Source organism: Prionailurus bengalensis, chromosome E3, assembly GCF_016509475.1.
Source record: "Prionailurus bengalensis isolate Pbe53 chromosome E3, Fcat_Pben_1.1_paternal_pri, whole genome shotgun sequence".
NCBI lineage: Eukaryota > Metazoa > Chordata > Mammalia > Carnivora > Felidae > Prionailurus > Prionailurus bengalensis.
In genome coordinates this window covers 24,613,746-24,633,455 of record NC_057357.1, presented here as the reverse complement: position 1 = coordinate 24,633,455, position 19,710 = coordinate 24,613,746, and the positions used below count along the sequence as shown (strand labels likewise).

The following is a 19,710-nucleotide window of genomic DNA, read 5'->3' as shown; positions in this document are numbered from 1 at the left end:
GTGGTACCTTATTACTGTCTATAAAGAAACAAAAGAAATCTGATGCACATCTGCTAAAATCATCTTATAATAAAAATCATAAACTTAGTCTCATTTTTTTTCAAGTTCAAGCCAGTGTGTGCTCTGATTTTTTCAGGCCTTTTTTAATTCCTTTTTTTCAGTACAGATTTATTGAGATATAATTCATGTAATGTATAGTTCACCTACTTAAAGTGCACAGTTCAGTAGTTTTCATTATGTTCATAGTTCTGTAACCATCATCGTGTTAAGTTCTAGTTCTGAATTTCAGCAATAGCTTTAAAAATTAAATCCATATTAAAAAAAATTAAATCTGTATAATTCAGCACTAGGTAGTCTAGTTCACTACAGCAGCCTTTAAGCCTGAGTTTTTATTTTCTCTTGCGCTGCAGTTTTAATTGTTAGTGTTTTGTATTTCTACCTATATAACCTCATAAATGTTTTTAACTTCCTCAGTTACATAACTATGTGCAGAACCATTTTACAAGTGCGAGAATGGCTTTGATCGGACTTGGTAAGTTGGGAATTGCTTGCAGGTCAGTTTGTTTCCTTAAGAACAGTAACTAATTGGGGCGCCTGGGTGGCTCAGTCGGTTGAGCGTCTGACTTCAGCTCAGGTCATGATCTCGTGGTTCGTGAGTTCCAGCCCCGCATTGGGCTTTGTGCTCATAGCTCGGACCCTGGAGCCTGCTTCAGATTCTGTGTCTCTCTTTCTATTTCTCCCCCACTCGCACTCTGTCTCTCTTTCTCAAAAATAAATAAATATTAAAACAAAAATTTTTTTTAAAAGAACAGTAACTAATTATGTGAGCACATGATTGAATGAAATTTGATAACTCAGTCCTCTGTTTATGTTTACAGTCCTCAGGCACTATGTGATGGGATTTTAATTCTCAGGTTGTTTTGTTTTAGAAAGCAGAATTCAACATTTATGTAAAAAAAATTACAGTATTTGAAAAATCTTTGACAAAGGACAAATGTCTCTGAGCAAAGAGCTTTAAAAGTATTTTTGTTTTTGTTTTTAAAGATGTATAATATAATTGAAAATAGGCAAAGGGCACGAACAAACAAGTCATGGGGAAAATGTTTGTATATATGTGTGTATGGCCAATTATTGTAAAAAAAATAGCCTCACTAGTAGTTAAAAGCTTCTAACCCATGACATTGGCAAAAATTAAAAGATTGACACCACCCAGTATTAACCAAGGTATGGAGAAATAGGCACTCTTAAAAATTGTTGGTGGAAGCATAAACTGGTCCATTTTTGGAGGTCTCTTTAAATATATTAAAATTCTAAATGTTGACAGCTTTAGACCCAACAATTTTATTTTTAAGCATTTATCATACAAAAACAGTTGGTTAAGTTTACAAAACAGTTGCACAAGGATATTATTTGCAATATTGGGTTTTTTGTTCATTTGTTTTATAAATAACACTTTAATAGAGGTATCATTCACATACCATAAAATCCACCTTTTTAAAGCGTATGATTCCATGGGGTTTATTATATTCAGAGAGTACTATGACTATTAACATTGCATAATTTCAGAACATTGTCATTATCCCCAAGAGAGGCTATATTTATTAGCAGTCACTCCCCTGTTCTACTTCCTCGCCTTTGACAACTGCTAATCTACTTCCTGTCTCTGTAGAATTGACTTGTCTGGACATTTCATATAAATAAAATCTCATAATATGTAGCCTTTTGTAGCTGGCTTTTTTTCAGTTAACATAGTGTTCTCAAAGTCCATCCTTATTGCAATGTACCAATGTTCCATTCCCTCTTCTAGCTAAAAAATATTCTATTATCACTTTTTGTTCATCCATTCATCACTTGGACATTTGAGTTGTTTTCACCTTTTGGCTATTGTAAATATAAATATTCATGTATAAGTTTTTGTTATATGCCTGTTTTTAATTCTTTGGGGTATATTATTAGAAGTAAAATTGCCAAGACATATGGTAAGTGTTTAACCGTCTGAGGAACTGCCAGACTGTTTTCTGTGGCAGTTGAACCATTTTAGTGTTTCCACCAACAAGTGCACAAGGGTTCCAATAACTACACTTTCTCACCAACACTTATTATTATCTGTCTTTTTGATTATGACCGTCCTTGTGCGTGTGAAGTGGTGTCTCATTGTGGTTTTGTTTTGCATCTCCCTAATGACCAAGCACATTGAACATCTGATTTTGTGCTTTTGGGCCATTTGTATATCTTCTTTGGGGAAATACATATTCAGGTCCTCTGCCCATTTTTTAGTTGGGCTGTTTGGTTTTTTTTATCGTTGAGTTGTAAGAGTCTTTGTATATTCTGGATACTAAATCCTTATCAGATATGTGATTTGCAAACATTCTTCCCCATTCTGTGGGTTCTTTTCACTCTCTTGAAAGTGTTCTTTGATGCACAATGCAATATTGTTTTTATTTTTTTTTTTTTAATTTTTTTTTTCAACGTTTATTTATTTTTTGGGGGACAGAGAGAGACAGAGCATGAACGGGGGAGGGGCAGAGAGAGAAGGAGACACAGAATCGGAAACAGGCTCCAGGCTCTGAGCCATCAGCCCAGAGCCCGACGCGGGGCTCGAACTCACGGACCGCGAGATCGTGACCTGGCTGAAGTCGGACGCTTAACCGACTGCGCCACCCAGGCGCCCCAGCAATATTGTTTTTAAAAAGTTTTTTTTTTAATGTTTATTCATTTTTGAGAGAGGGAGAAAGTGAACAGGGGAGGAGCAGAGAGAGAGGGAGACAGAATCAGAAGCAGGCTCCAGGCTCTGAGCTGTCAGCACAGAGCCCAACATGGGGCTCAAACTCACAAGCCAGGAGATCATGACCTGAGCTGAAGTTGGACGCCCAACCGACTGAGCCACACAGGCGCCCCTGCAATATTGTTTTAATAGCCAACTATTGGAAACAGTCCATCAAAAAGGGATTGATTAAATAAATGGTGGTACATCCATTAAATGGAATTCTTTATAACCATTAAATGTTTGCTGTAAACCACTCACTTAGATCTAAATTACAAAAGACAAGTTAGAAATAATATAAATAGAGTAACACCATTTAAAAAAAAAAGGAAAGTGATAATATTCATATATGTGTAGTAAAAAGTTCTAGATGAGTATATAGTAAAGTATAAGTGGCATCTCAGGGAGGGTAGCATTTTGGGAGCGTACTCTTGTTTTCTTTACTGTTTTTTTCTGTAAAAACTTGAATTGTACAATCATGTATTTAAAAGAGGTATTTTACAATTGTGTTTTAGAAATGATGGTTCTATCTTGGTTTTGTTTCTGTTGAAATAGGTGTGAGTCATCCTGTTCTAAAGCAAGTTGCTGAACAGTTTCTCAACATGAGGGGTGGGCTTGGTTTACCTAGTACAAAGGCCAGATATCGTGGAGGTAAGTAAGCATTTTGTTCTGTTAGGACTAATTTATCAGAAGGATGTTCCACATCAGAATAGCATATTGGTGTGGGATAGGCCTGATTACTTACCACCAAACAGTCTCCGTGTGGAAGGAAGGGAATAGATTGGTTGGGAGTTGTGTATTAAACGTGTTGTGTATGTGTGCGTGAGCGCTGTGGGGAGAGCAGAATGACATGCTAAGAGCACCAGGCCACAGGAAAGTTTAATTTCAGTGAGTTAATACTGTGTTGTAGAGAATACAGAATAAAACCTGTGGGAAACAAGCCCCTTTCTTCGTCACTCTCTCCTTACATGGCACCAGGTGAAATCCGAGAGCAGAACGGAGACAGCCTCGTCCATGCTGCCCTTGTAGCAGAAAGTGCTACAATAGGAAGTGCAGAAGCAAATGCATTTAGTGTTCTCCAGTATGTCCTTGGTGCTGGACCACACGTCAAGAGGGGCAGCAATGCTACCAGCTCTCTGTACCAGGCCGTTGCCAAGGGAGTTCACCAGCCATTTGATGTGAGTCTGAATAGTCAGTATCTCTCCTTTTGTTTTTAAAGGGTCAGTGTGTATGATGTAGTCCTGTTAATCTGCTCTTCAAATAAAATCTTTGTAAAGTTGAAGAGATAGCCAGGCTTGAGTTTAGTTCCTTAGAGGATCTAACTAAAAACTTACTGTCTTTTCAATTATATTCTAGTGTAAAAAGAAGTAAATGCTTAAAAAGTGAGAGATTCACACTTCAGTTCCCTTTATTTTTTTTAATGTTTATTTTTTGAGAGAGAGAGAGAGAGCGCGAGCGCCCAGGGGAGGGGCAGAGACAGAGGGAGACACAGAATCCGAAGCAGGCTGCAGGCTCTGAGCAGTCAGCACAGAGCCCGATGGGGGACTCAAACTCACAGACCATGAGTTCATGACCCGAGCTGAATGAAGTCTGATGCTTAACCAACTGAGCCACCCCGGTGCCCCAGTTCTTTGAAGTTCTAGATATTAAACATTTTCCTAGATTCTAATTAGTCTTTTTTCTAGATTTTCTTCTGTCCCCTTGTGTTCTTATGGCTACTTTGTGAATTTCACTGCACTTTCCAACCAAAGGTACAACATATACACTAAGAAACAGTTTATGGACCCACCGCTCCAGATTGAGATTAAAATAGAAAAATTATGACATTTAATTTTAACGAAAAGCCATGTTCCTCTCAAACACACCTTTTATAACAGTGAGTAAAGTGCTAAAGCTTTCAAAATAATGATACTTCAAATCAAGAGAATGTAAAATGTCAGCCAACAAACTGTTATGTAATGAGCACCCCTTGTTTGCCCAGTGCAATACCCCACATGACCTTCAACAAAAGCAGTAAATGTATTGAATTTTAGGACTAAATATTGGTCGTGATTTTACAACAGTATATGGCACAAGTAGATAATCTTTGGCCATATGACACTTAAGAGTGGAATTAAAATCAGTGGTGTCAACACGAAATGAACCAACCTTTTAGAGTCCGAAAGTAAGAAAGAGTTTTATTGGAGCTCCAAGTTACGACAGCTGCCCAGGAAACATGCTCTTCACAGGGAAGAAAGTGCTCCAGAGAATGAACAGTTTTTACAGGGTTATATACTTTTTACGTCCTGTGAAAGCTCTAAAGATTATAGATTCTCATTCAGGCAGGAATCACAATTTTACTGTAAAGAAACGCAGGAATCTGAGCACTGATTGTTATCTCCTGGACAACATGGTTTTCCTTTAGGCTACTCATTCACAAAGCAGATATAAAGTGCGTGTGTGGTGGGCCATAAACCACGCTTTTGATTTGAACAAAGTTTATGATATGCAGTCCTGTTGACTCAGAAAGAAATCTAAAATGATTTCCCTGTATATCAGGCCTTCAGAGCGTTTTTCCCTCTTAAGTGATAGTTTTTAAACCTTTTTTTTTTTTAATCCCATATAGTTCCCCAACTGCAATGCCCAACACAAAAATTTTCACTTTAAAAAAAATTTTTGAATGCCCACTTGACATTGAAAGCCTTGGAATCTTCTGTACAAAACCTTTGGTGTTCCCTGGAGCACAGTTTGAAAACCATTATCTTAAATTAGTTCTAAATTAAATTATAGCTGCTACTTTTTAAATTTCTTCTACATGTCATCTCTCCTCATTCATGGTCTATTCTGGGTTTTTTTCTTCATACTTACTCTTCACCATTGAATGTTAATGATGCTTTTGGGTGGCTGGAGTTTAATTCTAATCCAGTGACATAATTTAACAGAAATTCCTACTTCAGCATTTGGCCAGAAATTTGGGGTATGAATAAGAGTCTCAAAATTGTAATTAAACTTCAGGTAATTAAAGAGCATTTCTTCTTGTGGTGCCTGGGTGACTTAGTACTTTGGTGTCCGACTCTTGATTTTGGCTCAGGTCATGATCTCACAGTTTGTGGGTTTGAACCCAGTGTTTGAGCCTGTGCCATTTGTGTGAAGCCTGCTTGGGATTTTCTCTGCCCACCTCTCTGTCTGCCTTTCCCCCACTTGCACCCATGCTCTCTCTCTCTCAAAAATAAACTTTAAATTAAAAAAAAAAATTATCTCTTCTTTATATTGGCCAAGTCAGTGGTTCTCAAATTTTAACATACATAAGAGTCATCTGGAATTATTTTTAAAATGTGGCTTTCCAGATTGCATCTACAGGGATCTGGGTGAGTGAATCTGTTGTAGAAACCTGAAAGTCTTTTTTTTTTTTTTTAATATGAAATTTATTGTCAAATTGGCTTCCATATAACACCCAGTGCTCATCCCAACAGATGCCCTCCTCAATGCCCATCACCCACTTTCCCCTCCCTCCTACCCCCCATCAACCCTCAGTTTATTCTCAGTTTTTAATAGTCTCTTATGGTTTGGCTCCCTCCATAACTTTTTTTTTCCCCTTCCCCTCCCCCATGGTCTTCTGTTAAGTTTCTCAGGATCCACATAAGAGTGAAACCATATGGTATCTGTCTTTCTCTGTATGACTTATTTCACTTAGCATAACACTGTCCAATTCCATCCACATTGCTACAAAAGGCCATATTTCATTCTTTCTCATTGCCAGGTAGTATTCCATTGTATTTATAAGCCACAACTTCTTTATCCATTCATCAGTTGATGGACATTTAGGCTCTTTCCATAATTTGGCTATTGTTGAAAGTGCTGCTATAAACATTGGGGTACAAGTGCCCCTATGCATCAGCACTCCTGTATCCCTTGGGTAAATTCCTAGCAGTGCTATTGCTGGCTCATAGGGTAGATCTATTTTTAGGAACCTCCACACTATTTTCCAGAGCGGCTGCACTAGTTTGCATTCCCACCAACAGTGCAAGAGGGTTCCTGTTTCTCCACATCCTCACCAGCAACTATAGTCCCCTGATTTGTTCATTTTAGCCACTCTGACTGCATGAGGTGATATCTCAGTGTGGTTTTGATTTGTATTTCCCTGATGAGGAGCGACATTGAGCATCTTTTCATGTGCCTGTTGGCCATCTGGATGTCTTCTTTAGAGAAGTGTCTATTCATGTTTTCTGCCCATTTCTTCACTGGATTATTTGTTTTTCGGGTGTAGAGTTTGGTGAGTTCTTTACAGATTTTACTAGCCCTTTGTCCAGTATGTCATTTGCAAATATCTTTTCCCATTGTGTTGGTTGCCTTTTAGTTTTGTTGATTGTTTCCTTTGCTGTGCAGAAGCTTTTTATCTTCATGAGGTCCCAAGAGTTCATTTTTCCTTTTAATTCCCTTGCCTTTGGGGATGTGTCAAGTAAGAAATTGCTGCAGCTGAGATCAGAAAGGTTTTTTCCTGCTTTCTCCTCTAGGGTTTTGATGGTTTCCTGTCTCATATTCAGGTCCTTCATCCATTTTGAGTTTATTTTTGTGAATGGTGTAAGAAAGTGGTCTAGTTTCACTCTTCTGCATGTTGCTGTCCAGTTCTCCCAGCACCATTTGTTAAAGAGACTGTCTTTTTTCCATTGGATATTCTTTCCTGCTTTGTCAAAGATGAGTTGGCCATACTTTTGTGGGTCCAATTCTGGAGTCTCTATTCCACTGGTCTGTGTGTCTGTTTTTGTGCCAATACCGTGCTGATTTGATGATTACAGCTTTATAGTGGAGGCTAAAGTCTGGGATTGTGATGCCTCCAGCTTTGGTCTTCTTCAATATTACTTTGGCTATTCGGGGTCTTTTGTGGTTCCATACAATTTTAGGATTGCTTGTTCTAGCTTCGAGAAGAATGCTGGTGCATTTTTTATTGGGATTGCATTGAATGTGTAGATTGCTTTGGGTAGTATTGACATTTTAACAATATTTATTCTTCCAAGCCATGAGCACGGAATGTTTTTCCATTTCTTTGTATCTTCTTCAGTTTCCTTCATAAGCTTTCTATATTTTTCAGCATACAGATCTTTTACATCTTTGGTTAGATTTATTCCTAGGTATTTTATGCTGCTTGGTGCAATTGTGAATGGGATCAGTTTCTTTATTTGTCTTTCTGTTGCTTCATTATTAGTGTACAAGAATGCAACTGATTTCTTTACATTAATTTTGTACCCTGCGACTTTGCTGAATTCATGTGTCAGTTCTAGCAGACTTTTGGTGGAGTCTATCGGGTTTTCCATGTGTAATATCATGTCATCTGCAAAAAGTGAAAGAAAGCTTGACTTCTTCATCTTTGCCAATTTTGATGCCTTTGATTTCCTTTTGTCATCTGATTGCTGATGCTAGAACTTCCAACACTATGTTAAACACCATGGTGAGAGTGGACATCCCTGTCGTGTTCCTCATCTCAGGGGGAAAGCTCTCAGTTTTTCCCCATTGAGGAAGATATTAGCTGTGGGCTTTTCATAAATGGCTTTTATGATCTTTAAGTATGTTCCTTCTATCCCAACTTTCTCAAGGGGTTTTATTAAGAACGGATGCTGAATTTTGTCATATGCTTTTTCTGCATCGATTGACAGGATCATATGGTTCTTTTCTTTTATTAATGTGATGTATCACATTGATTTGCGAATGTTGAACCAGCCCTGCATCCCAGGAATGAATCCCAGTTGATCATGGTGAATAATTCTTTTTATGTGCTGTTGAATTCGATTTGCTAGTAGCTTATTGAGAATCTTTGCATCCATATTCATTAGGGATATTGGTCTATAGTTCTCTTTTTTTGCTGGGTCTCTGTCTGGTTTGGGAATCAAAGTACTGCTGGCTTCATAGAATGAGTCTGGAAGTTTTCCTTCCCTTTCTATTTTTTGGAACAGCTTGAGAAGGATAGGTATTATCTCTGCTTTAAATGTCTGGTAGAATTCCACAGGGAAGCCATCTGGTCCAGGACTCTTATTTGTTGGGAGATTTTTGATAACTGATTCAATTTCTTCGCTGGTTGTGGATCTGTTCAAGTTTTCTATTTCTTCCTGTTTGAGTTTTGGAAGTGTGTGGGTGCTTAGGAATTTGTCCATTTCTTCCAGGTTGTCCAATTTGTTGGCATATAATTTTTCATAGTATTCCCTGATAATTGCTTGTATTTCTGAGGGATTGGTTGTAATAATTCCTTTTTCATTCATGATTTTATCTATTTGGGTCATCTCCCTTTTCTTTTTGAGAAGCCTGGTTAGAGGTTTATCAATTGTGTTTATTTTTTCAAAAAACCAACTCTTGGTTTCATTGATCTGCTCTACAGTTTGTTTTAGATTCTGTATTATCTATTTCTGCTCTGATCTTTATTATTTCTTTTCTTGTGCTGGGTTTGGGGTATCTTTGCTGTTCTGCTTCTATTTCCTTTAGGTGTGCTGTTAGATTTTGTATTTGGGATTTTTCTTGTTTCTTGAGATAGGCCTGGATTGCAATGTATTTTCCTCTCAGGACTGCCTTCGCTGCATCCCAAAGCGTTTGGATTGTTGTATTTTCATTTTCATTTGTTTGCATATATTTTTTAATGTCTTCTCTAATTGCCTGGTTGACCCATTGATTCTTTAGTAGGGTGTTCTTTAATCTCCATGCTTTTGGAAGTTTTCCAGACTTTTTCCTGTGGTTGACTTCAAGTTTCATAGCATTGTGGTCTGAAAGTGTGCATGGTATGATGTCAAGTCTTTTATACTTAAGGGCTGTTTTATGACCCAGTATGTGATCTGTCTTGGAGAGTGTTCCATGTGCACTCAAGAAGAAAGTATATTCTGTTGCTTTGGGATGCAGAGTTCTAAATATATCTGTCAAGTTCATCTGATCCAATGTATCATTTAGGGTCCTTGTTTCTTTATTGATCCTGTGTCTAGATGATCTATCCATTGTTGTAAGTGGGGTATTAAAGTCCCCTGCAATTACCACATTCTTATCAATAAGGTTGCTTATGTTTGTGATTAATTGTTTTATATATTTGGGGGCTCCCGTATTCGGTGCATATACATTTCTAGCTCTTCCTGATGGAAAGACCCAGTAATTATTATATAATGCCATTCTTCATCTCTTGTTACAGCCTTAAATTTAAAATCTAGTTTGTTTGATATAAGTATGTCTAGTCCAGCTTTCTTTTGACTTCCAGTAGCATGACAGATAGTTCTCCATCCCCTCACTTTCAATCTGAAGGTGTCCTCAAGTCTAAAATGTGTCTCTTGTAGACAGCAAATAGATGGGTCTTGTTTTTTTATCCATTCTGATACCCTGTGTCTTTTGGTTGGCACATTTAGTCCATTTACATTCAGTGTTATTATTGAAAGATATGGGTTTAGAGTCATTGTGATGTCTGTAGGTTTCATGCTTGTAGTGAGGTCTCTGGTACTTTGTGGTCCTTGCAACATTTCACTCACAGAATCCCCCTTAGGATCTCTTGTAGGGCTGGTTTAGTGGTGATGAATTCCTTCAGTTTTTGTTTGTTTGGGAAAACCTTTATCTCTCCTTCTATTCTGAATGACAGACTTGCTGGATAAAGGATTCTTGGCTGCATATTTTTTTTCTATTCATCACATTGAAGATTTCCTGCCATTCCTTTCTGACCTGCCGAGTTTCAGTAGATAGGTCTGATACTACCCTTACGTGTCTGCCTTTTTAAGTTAGGGCTTTTGTATCCCTAGCTGCTTTCAGAATTCTCTATTTATCCTTGTATTTTGCCAGTTTCACTATGATATGTCATGCGGAAGATTGATTCAAGTTACGTCTGAAGGGAGTTCTCTGTGCCTCTTGGATTTCAATGTCTGTTTCCTTCCCCAGATCAGGGAAGTTCTCAGCTATGATTTGTTCAAGTACACCTTCAGCCCCTTTCTCTTTTCTTCTTCTGGAATTCCTATGATACAGATAATTGTTCTGTTTAATTGCATCACTTAGTTCTCTAATTCTCCCCTCACAGTCCTGGATTTTTTTATCTCTTTTTCTCAGCTTCCTCTTTTTCCATAATTTTATCTTCTAATTCACCTATTCTCTCCTTTGCCTACTCAGTCCGTGCTATGGCCGCCTCTGTTTTATTTTGCACCTCATATATAGCATTTTTTAGTTCCTCATAACTCTTTTTTAGTCCCTTGGTCTCTGTAGCAATAGGTTCTCTGCTGTCCTGTATGCTTTTTTTTCAAGCACAGCGATTAATTTTATGACCATTATTCTAAATTCTTGTTCCGTTATATTGCTTAAATCGTTTTTGATCAATTCGTTAGCTGTCACTACTTCCTGGAGTTTCTTTTGAGGAGAATTCTTCTGTTTTGTCATTTTGGGTAGTCCCTGTGGTGGCTTCAAACTGCAGGGCACTTCCCCTGTGCTGTCTGAAGTAACTTGTGTTGGTGGCGGGGCCATAGTCAGACCAGATGTCTGCCCCCATTCCACCACTGGGGCCACAGTCAGATCAGCGTGTACCTTATCTTCCCCTCTTCTAGGGGCAGGCCTCTCTGTGGAGTGGTGTGGTCCCTGTCTGGGCTGCTTGCACACTGCCAGGCTTCTGGTGCTGCTTTGATGGGATCTGGCCAAGGATGTATTAGGGTGGATCCGCAAGGTGTACAGGGGCGGGAGGGGCTGGCTTAGCTCTGCCGTCTGTGGTCCCCTGCGGGAGGGGCCCTGCAGCACCAGGAGGGAGGCAGGCCCATCAGAGGGATGGATACACAGAAGCACAGCGTTGGGCATTTGCACGGTGCAAGCAAGTTTGGTGATGGGAACTGGTTCCCTTTGGAATTTGGGCTGGGGGATGGAACAGGGAAATGGTGCTTGCCAGAGCCTTTGTTCCCCCACCAAGCTCTGTCCTTCCGGGGCTCAACAACTCTCCCTCCCAGTGTCTTCTCGCCATTCCCGTTCTCTGAGAGCAGAGCTGTTGACTTTTAACGTTCCAAATGTTAAGTCTCGCTGGCTGTCAGAACTCACGGAATCCGGCCCCTCTGCTTTTGCAAGCCAGACTTCAGGGGCTCTCCCTTGCCCAATGGGCTGCCCCTCCACCGCCCCAGCTCCCTCCCACTAGTCCGTGTAGCACACACCGCCTCTCCACCCTTCCTACCCTCTTCTGTGAGCCACTTGTCTACACTTAGCTCCGGAGAGTCCCTTCTGCTAGTCTTCTGGCGGTTTTCTGGGTTATTTAGGCAGATGTGGGTGGAATCTAAGCGATCAGCAGGACGAGGTGAGCCCAGTGTCCTCCTATGCTGCCGTCTTCCTCTATCCTCAAAGTCTGTATTTTTAATAACAGCTCAGGTGATCCTTATGTAATTTGTCAGCATAAACACTGGGAAACACTATACTAAGCACTCTTGTTCACCTTAAGGAGCTTACCCCTCTGCTCAGAGTGCAGATAGCAATACCCCTGTTATCTAGAGGCTCAACTTTTGGCTACCTTGGACAGCTAAATAACATCCACCAAGCAAACATTTTCCCCCAGTCCTTTGACTTTAGTCTGTAGGAGAAGTGTAAATGAATTGATGAAAAAGAAGTCACAATAGCAGAAGGAAGAAAGCAAGTTTGTCTAATGCCAGAGCCCACAGTCTGTACCCCTCAGCCATACCGCATCTGTAATAATAATGTTCACACATGAATGTTTAACCTTTAATCATCAAAAGAAGGTTAGAAAGTACCCAGCAAAAAGTAAAGGAATAATCCATTTTAGATTTAAGTGAAAAAAGTTAAAACCATTATAGTTTTGAAAGAAGTAACCTGTATACAAAACACTTCAGTCATTAACAGAACTGGTTACATGAAATATTAATATATTTTGCTTATACTGTGAAGGTCCAAGTTTTTGTCTATTTGGGAAATTTTGCCCTGATTATCTGGTAAAAGGACATACAGTAAAATTTCACTATATTTCAGGTTTCCGCTTTTAATGCCAGTTACTCGGATTCTGGACTCTTTGGGATTTATACCATTTCACAGGCTGCTGCAGCTGGAGATGTAAGTTGCAGACTCACTAACTCTCAAGTTTTTTTCTCCTCCATTAACATGTTTTTAGTAAAAATAGTGAGTGAATGCCATGACTTATCAGAGCTCCATATAGTGTAGTACCATTGAAGTGTGTCTGCAGTGGAAGGAAGTTAAAAATGTATACTCTTGCTAGCAGGAAAGAGGGAAGAAGTGCCTCTTTCTTGGCTCTGTTTGGACAAATGACATTGAGTTGTCTCTTGGACATCTGTATTGAGAACTCAGGTGAGGTCAAGGCCAAGATGCACATTTGGGAGTCCTCAGTATAGAGATTGTATTGAAGTGAGGGTTGTGTGTAAAAGACTGTAGGAAAAGAAAGCTGAAGCTCAAGTTCAGGGAAGTGCCACCAAGTAACTAAGGAAAATGGCCAAGAAAACAGGAAGAAAAAGAAGAGAACCTGGTATTTTTGGAGGCCAGAAAAGAGAGAATGATTAATATAATTTTGATCCACTGTGGGTTAACATCCATTTAGTTACCACAGGGAACTCTAGTAGTTATAGCAAACTAGGACATCATTTGGCAATATTATCAGTTTTTACCAGAGTGTTGGAAGTGAGCTAAAATTTATAGTGTTAAAGAATAAATGAGAATAAATGAGAGGCATAGGCAAGTGGAGCTCAGACTTGCAGGGAAGTAGGTTGTAGTTTTGGAAGAGTTTACACACTGAAAGTAAAGAAAGATTGGAGCATATATAGCAGATAGGAAATTATAAATGGATCGGATCTGAAAAAGCAGGAGCAGATGGGATGTAGAGTACAAGTGGACATTTTAGCCTTGGACACAAAGACTGATGTTGGGAGAAGAGGATATCAAGAAGATGCAGAAGTTCATTCCTGATGAGGTAGGAGGTGACATCATGTCTTACAAGAACGGAGAGGGCTCCTGGGCACTCAGTCACTTAAGCATCCAACTTTGGCTCAGCTCATGATCTCATGGCTCATGAGTTCGAGCCCCACGTCTCTCAGCACACAGCCCACTTTGTTCTAAAAAAAAAAAAAAAAAAAATTTTTTTTTAATGTTTGTTTATTTTTGAGAGAGCGCGAGAGCGCACACACAGGCAGGAGAGGGGCAGAGAGAGAGGGAGACACAGAATCTGAAGCAGGCTCCAGGCTCTGAGCTGTCAGGACAGAGCCACATGCAGGGCTGAAACCCATGAACCATGAGATCATGACCTGAGCTGAAGTTGGCCGCTTAACTGACTGAGCCACCCAGACACCCCACACAGAGCCCACTTTGGATCCTCTGGCCCCTTTTCTGCTCGCTCGCTCTCAAAAATAAACATACATTAAAAAAAAATTAAAAAGAATAAGGGAGGAGAGTTTAAAGAAAAGAATGAGATTTGGGACAAATGAGTGGCTAGATGCATGGAATGGGCCTCAGTGGTCATGTAGATGGCTCCTTGAGATAGGAGACCACAAATTCATACTGTAGTCACGCATTTCCCTTATTACACATATGTTGCATATTACAGTCACTTCATAATCTTTCTTCAGTAGTATTCCTAATGGAGAAATGGAGGAGGCAGGTAGTAGGGGTGATCCAAGATTGGGAGCCTGCAAAGGAGGCAGGTTAGAAGTCTGGGCAGATGGCAAGAGAGTGGGGCACACTGGCAAGAGTAACTGTGACAGAGAAGTGAAGCAAAAGGACCTCATAGATTGAAAGTGGACAAATCAGGGAACTAAAGATCTTGATAAAGTGAAAGAAAGGGATAGTGTGATTAAAGGCTTAGGCCATGGGACTTGTAACTGGGGATTTCACAGAGCAAATTTAGGTCATGTCCAAATGCTGGGTGTGGCTGTAGAAATGGATAGCTAAAACACAGGGGAAATGAAGGTCCTAGTGTAGGTGATTAGGGATAGGTCAGTAACCCAGAATGGTGCCACGGTCAGGATGGAGAAAATCATGGGCCAGGTTTATGAACTTACCCAACAAATATTTGCCGAACATGCACTCACATCACTGGAACTTGATTCCTTCTTGACTCCAGCATCCCAGGCATGGACAGGCTTTACAGATCAGCTGTACATGGATTACTACTTTCTTCTTAGTGAATAGTAAGGAATAGCAGTATTAATTGCATGACACTTTAATAAGAGTCTAGGGAAATTTGAAAGGTGTTTATTCTCTACAGGCAATTATAAATCTCTGTGTTTGCTTTTCCTGAACCACACTGGCATCCTCTGCACTCTGCCACTTTTTTAAGAAGCTTGGCTACTTGGCTATACTATAAATTGTACAAACAGCTGCTTTATGGAACACTAGAAGAATGAGGATCACATGGTGACAAAAATTCCAAATAGACACTGTGCTAGTTCCCTGGAACTAACGTTTCATCTTGTGTTTCTGCCTCAGTAGAGGAACATTTGACTGCTCAAGACACTTTGGCACTGATCAAAAATGACCAGCTTTTTCTTGTCTGTCCTAGGTTATCAAGGCTGCCTATAACCAAGTAAAAATGATTGCTCAAGGAAACCTTTCCAATACAGATGTCCTAGCTGCCAAGTAAGTTTCAATATTAAATGCGTGTTTTGTGTTTCAGTTATTTGAAAGTTGTATTTTTTTGAGTTATAACAATATTGTGACATGCACAAAAGAAATGAAAGGTAAAGTATTTAAAAGGAAAGGGAAACAACCCACATCTACCACCCAAAGATGTAATTATTAACGTTTTGCTTATTTTCTTGCCCATTTTTATACATTTTTAAACATAATTGTTGTTATTGTATATATACTTATATAATAGCATGTTTACTGTAGAAATTTTAAAATAAGAAACAAAAACATTGAAAACAATCTCTCAATTCTTTACCAGTGATTCCTCCTTTTTTTTTTTAATTTTTTTTTAATGTTTATTTATTATTGAGAGACAGAGAGAGACAGAGCATGAGCATGGCAGAGGCAGAGAGAGGAGGAGACACAGAATCCGAAGGAGGCTCCAGGCTCTGAGCTGTCAGCACGGAGCCCGACGCAGGGCTCTAGCTCACAAACTGCGAGATCGACTGAGCCGAAGTCGGACGCTTAACCCACTGAGCCACCCAGGCCCCCCCCTCCTTTTCTTAACATTATAATGTTTCCATTCAGATTACTAAAACTGTGTTACAAACAGTATTAACTGGGGCATCAAAATATACTTGTTGGACATTTCCTACAGTTGGAAATTATAAACTATAAAGGATATCTTTGGGTTTGAAACATTTTTTTTTTAATTTTTTTTTTTCAACGTTTTTTATTTTTGGGACAGAGAGAGAGACAGAGCATGAACGGGGGAGGGGCAGAGAGAGAGGGAGACACAAAATCAGAAGCAGGCTCCAGGCTCCGAGCCATCAGCCCAGAGCCTGACACGGGGCTTGAACTCACGGACCGCGAGATCGTGACCTGGCTGAGGTCAGACACTCAACCGACTGTGCCACCCAGGCGCCCCGAAACATTTTTATTTCATATTACTTTCTTGGTATGGATTCCCAACTGGGTCGAGAGCTAAAAATACTATAACCAAAGTCTGTGTTAAAGTACATGTGTGTTCAAGTATTTTTATTTGTATATTTCAAAGTCACAATGTAAAGAGGTCATACCCGTTTATAATCACACTCTCAGTATATGAGAGTGCCTATTCTACCATAACCATTAGCAATTTCTTTTTTTTTTTTTTTTTACCTCTTTACTGATTTGATAGACCAGAAAATACAATAGTGCCCCCTTATCCGTGGTTTAGCTTTCCAGTTACCTGCAGTCAGCCACCATCTAGAACCAGATAATCCCCCTCCTGACTTATTGTCAGAAAATCACAAGTAGTTGAACATTATGTCACAACACCTATGGCACTCACCTCACTTCATCCCATCACACAGGCATTTTGTCATCTCATATCATCACAAGAAGAAAGGAGAGTACAGGACAATAAAATATTTTTAAATGAGAGGGACAGACCATATTCACATAACTTTTATTATAGCATATTGTTATAATTGTTCTCTTTTATTAGTAGTTACTGTTAATCCCTCAGTGTGCCTGATTTATAAATTAAGGGGCACCTGAGTGGCTCATTTGGTTAAGTGTATGACTCTTGGTTTTGGCTCAGGTCATGATCTCACAGTTCATGAGTTCGAGCCTCACATCAGGCTCCACACTAATAGCACAGAGTCTACTTGGGATTGTCTTCTCTCTCTGCCCCTCCTCTACTCGCATTCTCTCAACATAAACAAACTATAAAAAAAACACCTTCTAAAAAAATAAAAAATATACGTGTGTAAGTATAAGAAAAGCATAGGATATGTAGGGTTTGGTACTGTGGTTTTAGGCATCCACTGGGGGTCTTGGAAAGTAATGCCCCACGGATAAAGGAGGATCTGATTAAAAGATGGAAATACCTGTCTCCTATTTGGTGATTTTTAAATTCTCATTGAAAGTGCCAGCAACACCCCTCAATATCTTCAGGGAGAGTCTCGAACAATCAGCTTGTGTTTTCATACAGCAGTTTAAAACATTTATTTGATTCCACCCATTTAGGACAGTTCAAAATGGGACTCGTAAAACTCAAACTGTCTTCATGGTCATTTAATATGACCCACCAAGGAAGTATGACAGGGCAAATTACAACCCAGGAGGGAACAACTTCTCGGTCATTTCTGTTCCCATTAGTAGTAGTATTTCTGTTACACTGACAACACTAAAAAATTGCATCTCTTGAATAAGTACAGTTTATTAAATATTACAAACATGGAACCAGGGATTGATTGATAGGATGCAATTCTACATGATTGTACTAGAAACAAAACATGATGAGAATAAACTGAAACACTGGATTTACTGAAGAAAAATTGATTTCAAATCTAATTTATTTCAGAAAATGTATTTCCTTAAGTGCCCCACAGTTTTTATAAGGTACAGCAACATGTAGAAAATGGAATTTCAGTTTTTAATGTCAATGTGTTTGTTTTCTGCCATTTTGATACAGTTGATATTTTTCTTGTAAGGTTCTTAGTCTTTCTGTAGTGAAAGAGAGAAAGTGTTTATTGTAGCTAATTTTTTTTAAAGTTTTTATTTAAACTCCAGTTAACATGCAGTATAATGTTAGCTTTGGGAGTATAATTTAGTGATTCAACAGGTGCCCTCCTTAATCCCCATCAACTGTTTCACCCATCCCCCTGCCCACTTCCCCTTCAGTAACCATCAGTTTGTTCATTTTTTTTTTTATTTTTTTTAATGTTTGTTTATTTTTGAGAGACAGAGTGTGAGTGGGGGAGAGAGAGAGGGAGACACAGACTCTGAAGCAGGCTCCAGGCTCTGAGCTGTCAGCACAGAGCCCGACGTGGAGCTCGAACCCGTGAACCATGAGATCATGACCTGAGCTGAATGTTGGACACTTACTTAACCAACTGAGCCATCCAGGCACCCCTGTTAAAATCTTTAATTAAGCTGACATTGTGGTAAAACTGCTGAATTAAATTGTAATTATGTTTAAATGGTAGTCATGTACAGAGTGCCAAAGGAGGATAGTTTGAGAGTTAAATTAAGTGTCTTAATTGAACCACCAGTTTCTTTGAGAGAATTATGAATTGGATTTTGTTTTATTTTGTATTGACACTTTGTGCCCATATTTAAGCTGCAAGGACTGTAGGACCTATAATGACCTTTCCCACCTGCCTTCTCAATTATGCCCTACCCTCACTGAGACAAATCTCAGTGTAGAAATGGTCCTGGGGGGCGGGGGAAGATAGAGAATCAGCACACAGTATTCTGCTAAGTGAACAGTGTCTTAAGACCCCACATAGATATTCTCCCTTAATAGAAGTGCCTAAAATCATCACCAGAAAAGTATTAGGAGGCAAGAGTTACTTCACTAATCAAAACTTCACATTAAAATTAGTCTTGGGGCACCCGGGTGGCTCAGTCAGCTAAGTGTCTGACTTCAGCAAGTCATGATCTCGTGGTTGGTGAGTTTGAACCCTGCATTGAGCTCTGCACTGACCATGCAGAGTCTGCTTGGGATTCTGTCTCCCTCTCTCTCTGCTCCTCCCCTACTTGCACTCCTTTCTCTCTCAAAATAAACTTTTAAAAAATAAATAAAGTAGTCTTAATAAAGTAGTCTTAATGAGGGGTGCCTGGCTGGCTCACTCGGTGGAGCCTGCGACTCCAGATCTCAGGGTCATGAGTTTCAGCCCTACATTGGGCATGGAGTCTACTTTAAGAAATAAAATAGTCTTGGGGCGCCTGGGTGGCGCAGTCGGTTAAGCGTCCGACTTCAGCCAGGTCACGATCTCGCGGTCTGTGAGTTCGGGCCCCGCGTCAGGCTCTGGGCTGATGGCTCGGAGCCTGGAGCCTGTTTCCGATTCTGTATCTCCCTCTCTCTCTGCCCCTCCCCTGTTCATGCTCTGTCTCTCTCTGTCCCAAAAATAAATAAACGTTGAAAAAAAATTAAAAAAAAAAAAAAAAGAAATAGTCTTAATGAGATACAAGCTCTAGTCTCAAATCAAAAGGCAGTCTGTTGGGTTTTCAGTATAATCTTACATTGACAGCTTTCTAAATAGTAATGTAAATAATAACATAATTGATGAACTAAAGAAATAGAACGCAGCTGTTTAGCACTGTAAGATTTCAAAGCTGTTAATTTGTGTACTTACCAAAACATGTTTGAGTTTGAGTTTAAAATTGTCTCGCTCTTATAAGACTGGCTTCTGCTTAGTTACATATTTTTTACTGGACAGGAACAAGCTGAAAGCTGGCTACCTAATGTCAGTGGAGTCTTCTGAGGAGTTCCTGGATGAAGTCGGGTCCCAGGCTCTGGTTGCTGGTTCATACACACCACCAGCCACAGTCCTTCAGCAGATTGACTCCGTAGCAGACACAGATGTTGTAAATGTAAGCAAATGAAAACTTATGATTTAACATCAAACAATTTGACCTCG

The 19,710-nt window shown here is 39.5% G+C and overlaps 1 protein-coding gene and 1 long non-coding RNA gene across 2 annotated transcripts in view; one reads left to right on the top strand and one right to left on the bottom strand.

The window, feature by feature from the left end:
• The window catches only part of LOC122471573 (cytochrome b-c1 complex subunit 2, mitochondrial), a 31,194-nt gene that overhangs the window by 9,970 nt on the left and 1,514 nt on the right, over positions 1-19,710 (top strand). Inside the window, exons 8-13 of the mRNA XM_043560322.1 lie at positions 475-532; positions 3,320-3,415; positions 3,743-3,942; positions 12,698-12,778; positions 15,231-15,307; positions 19,510-19,663. Coding sequence (XP_043416257.1) covers positions 475-532; positions 3,320-3,415; positions 3,743-3,942; positions 12,698-12,778; positions 15,231-15,307; positions 19,510-19,663 — 666 coding nt within the window. The remainder of the gene's footprint in view (positions 1-474; positions 533-3,319; positions 3,416-3,742; positions 3,943-12,697; positions 12,779-15,230; positions 15,308-19,509; positions 19,664-19,710) is intronic.
• LOC122471577 lies at positions 17,485-19,536 on the bottom strand. Its single transcript, XR_006294210.1, has 2 exons — positions 19,426-19,536; positions 17,485-17,791 (listed from the first exon to the last, which is right to left on the bottom strand). It is a non-coding gene; the product is annotated as an uncharacterized LOC122471577 (long non-coding RNA).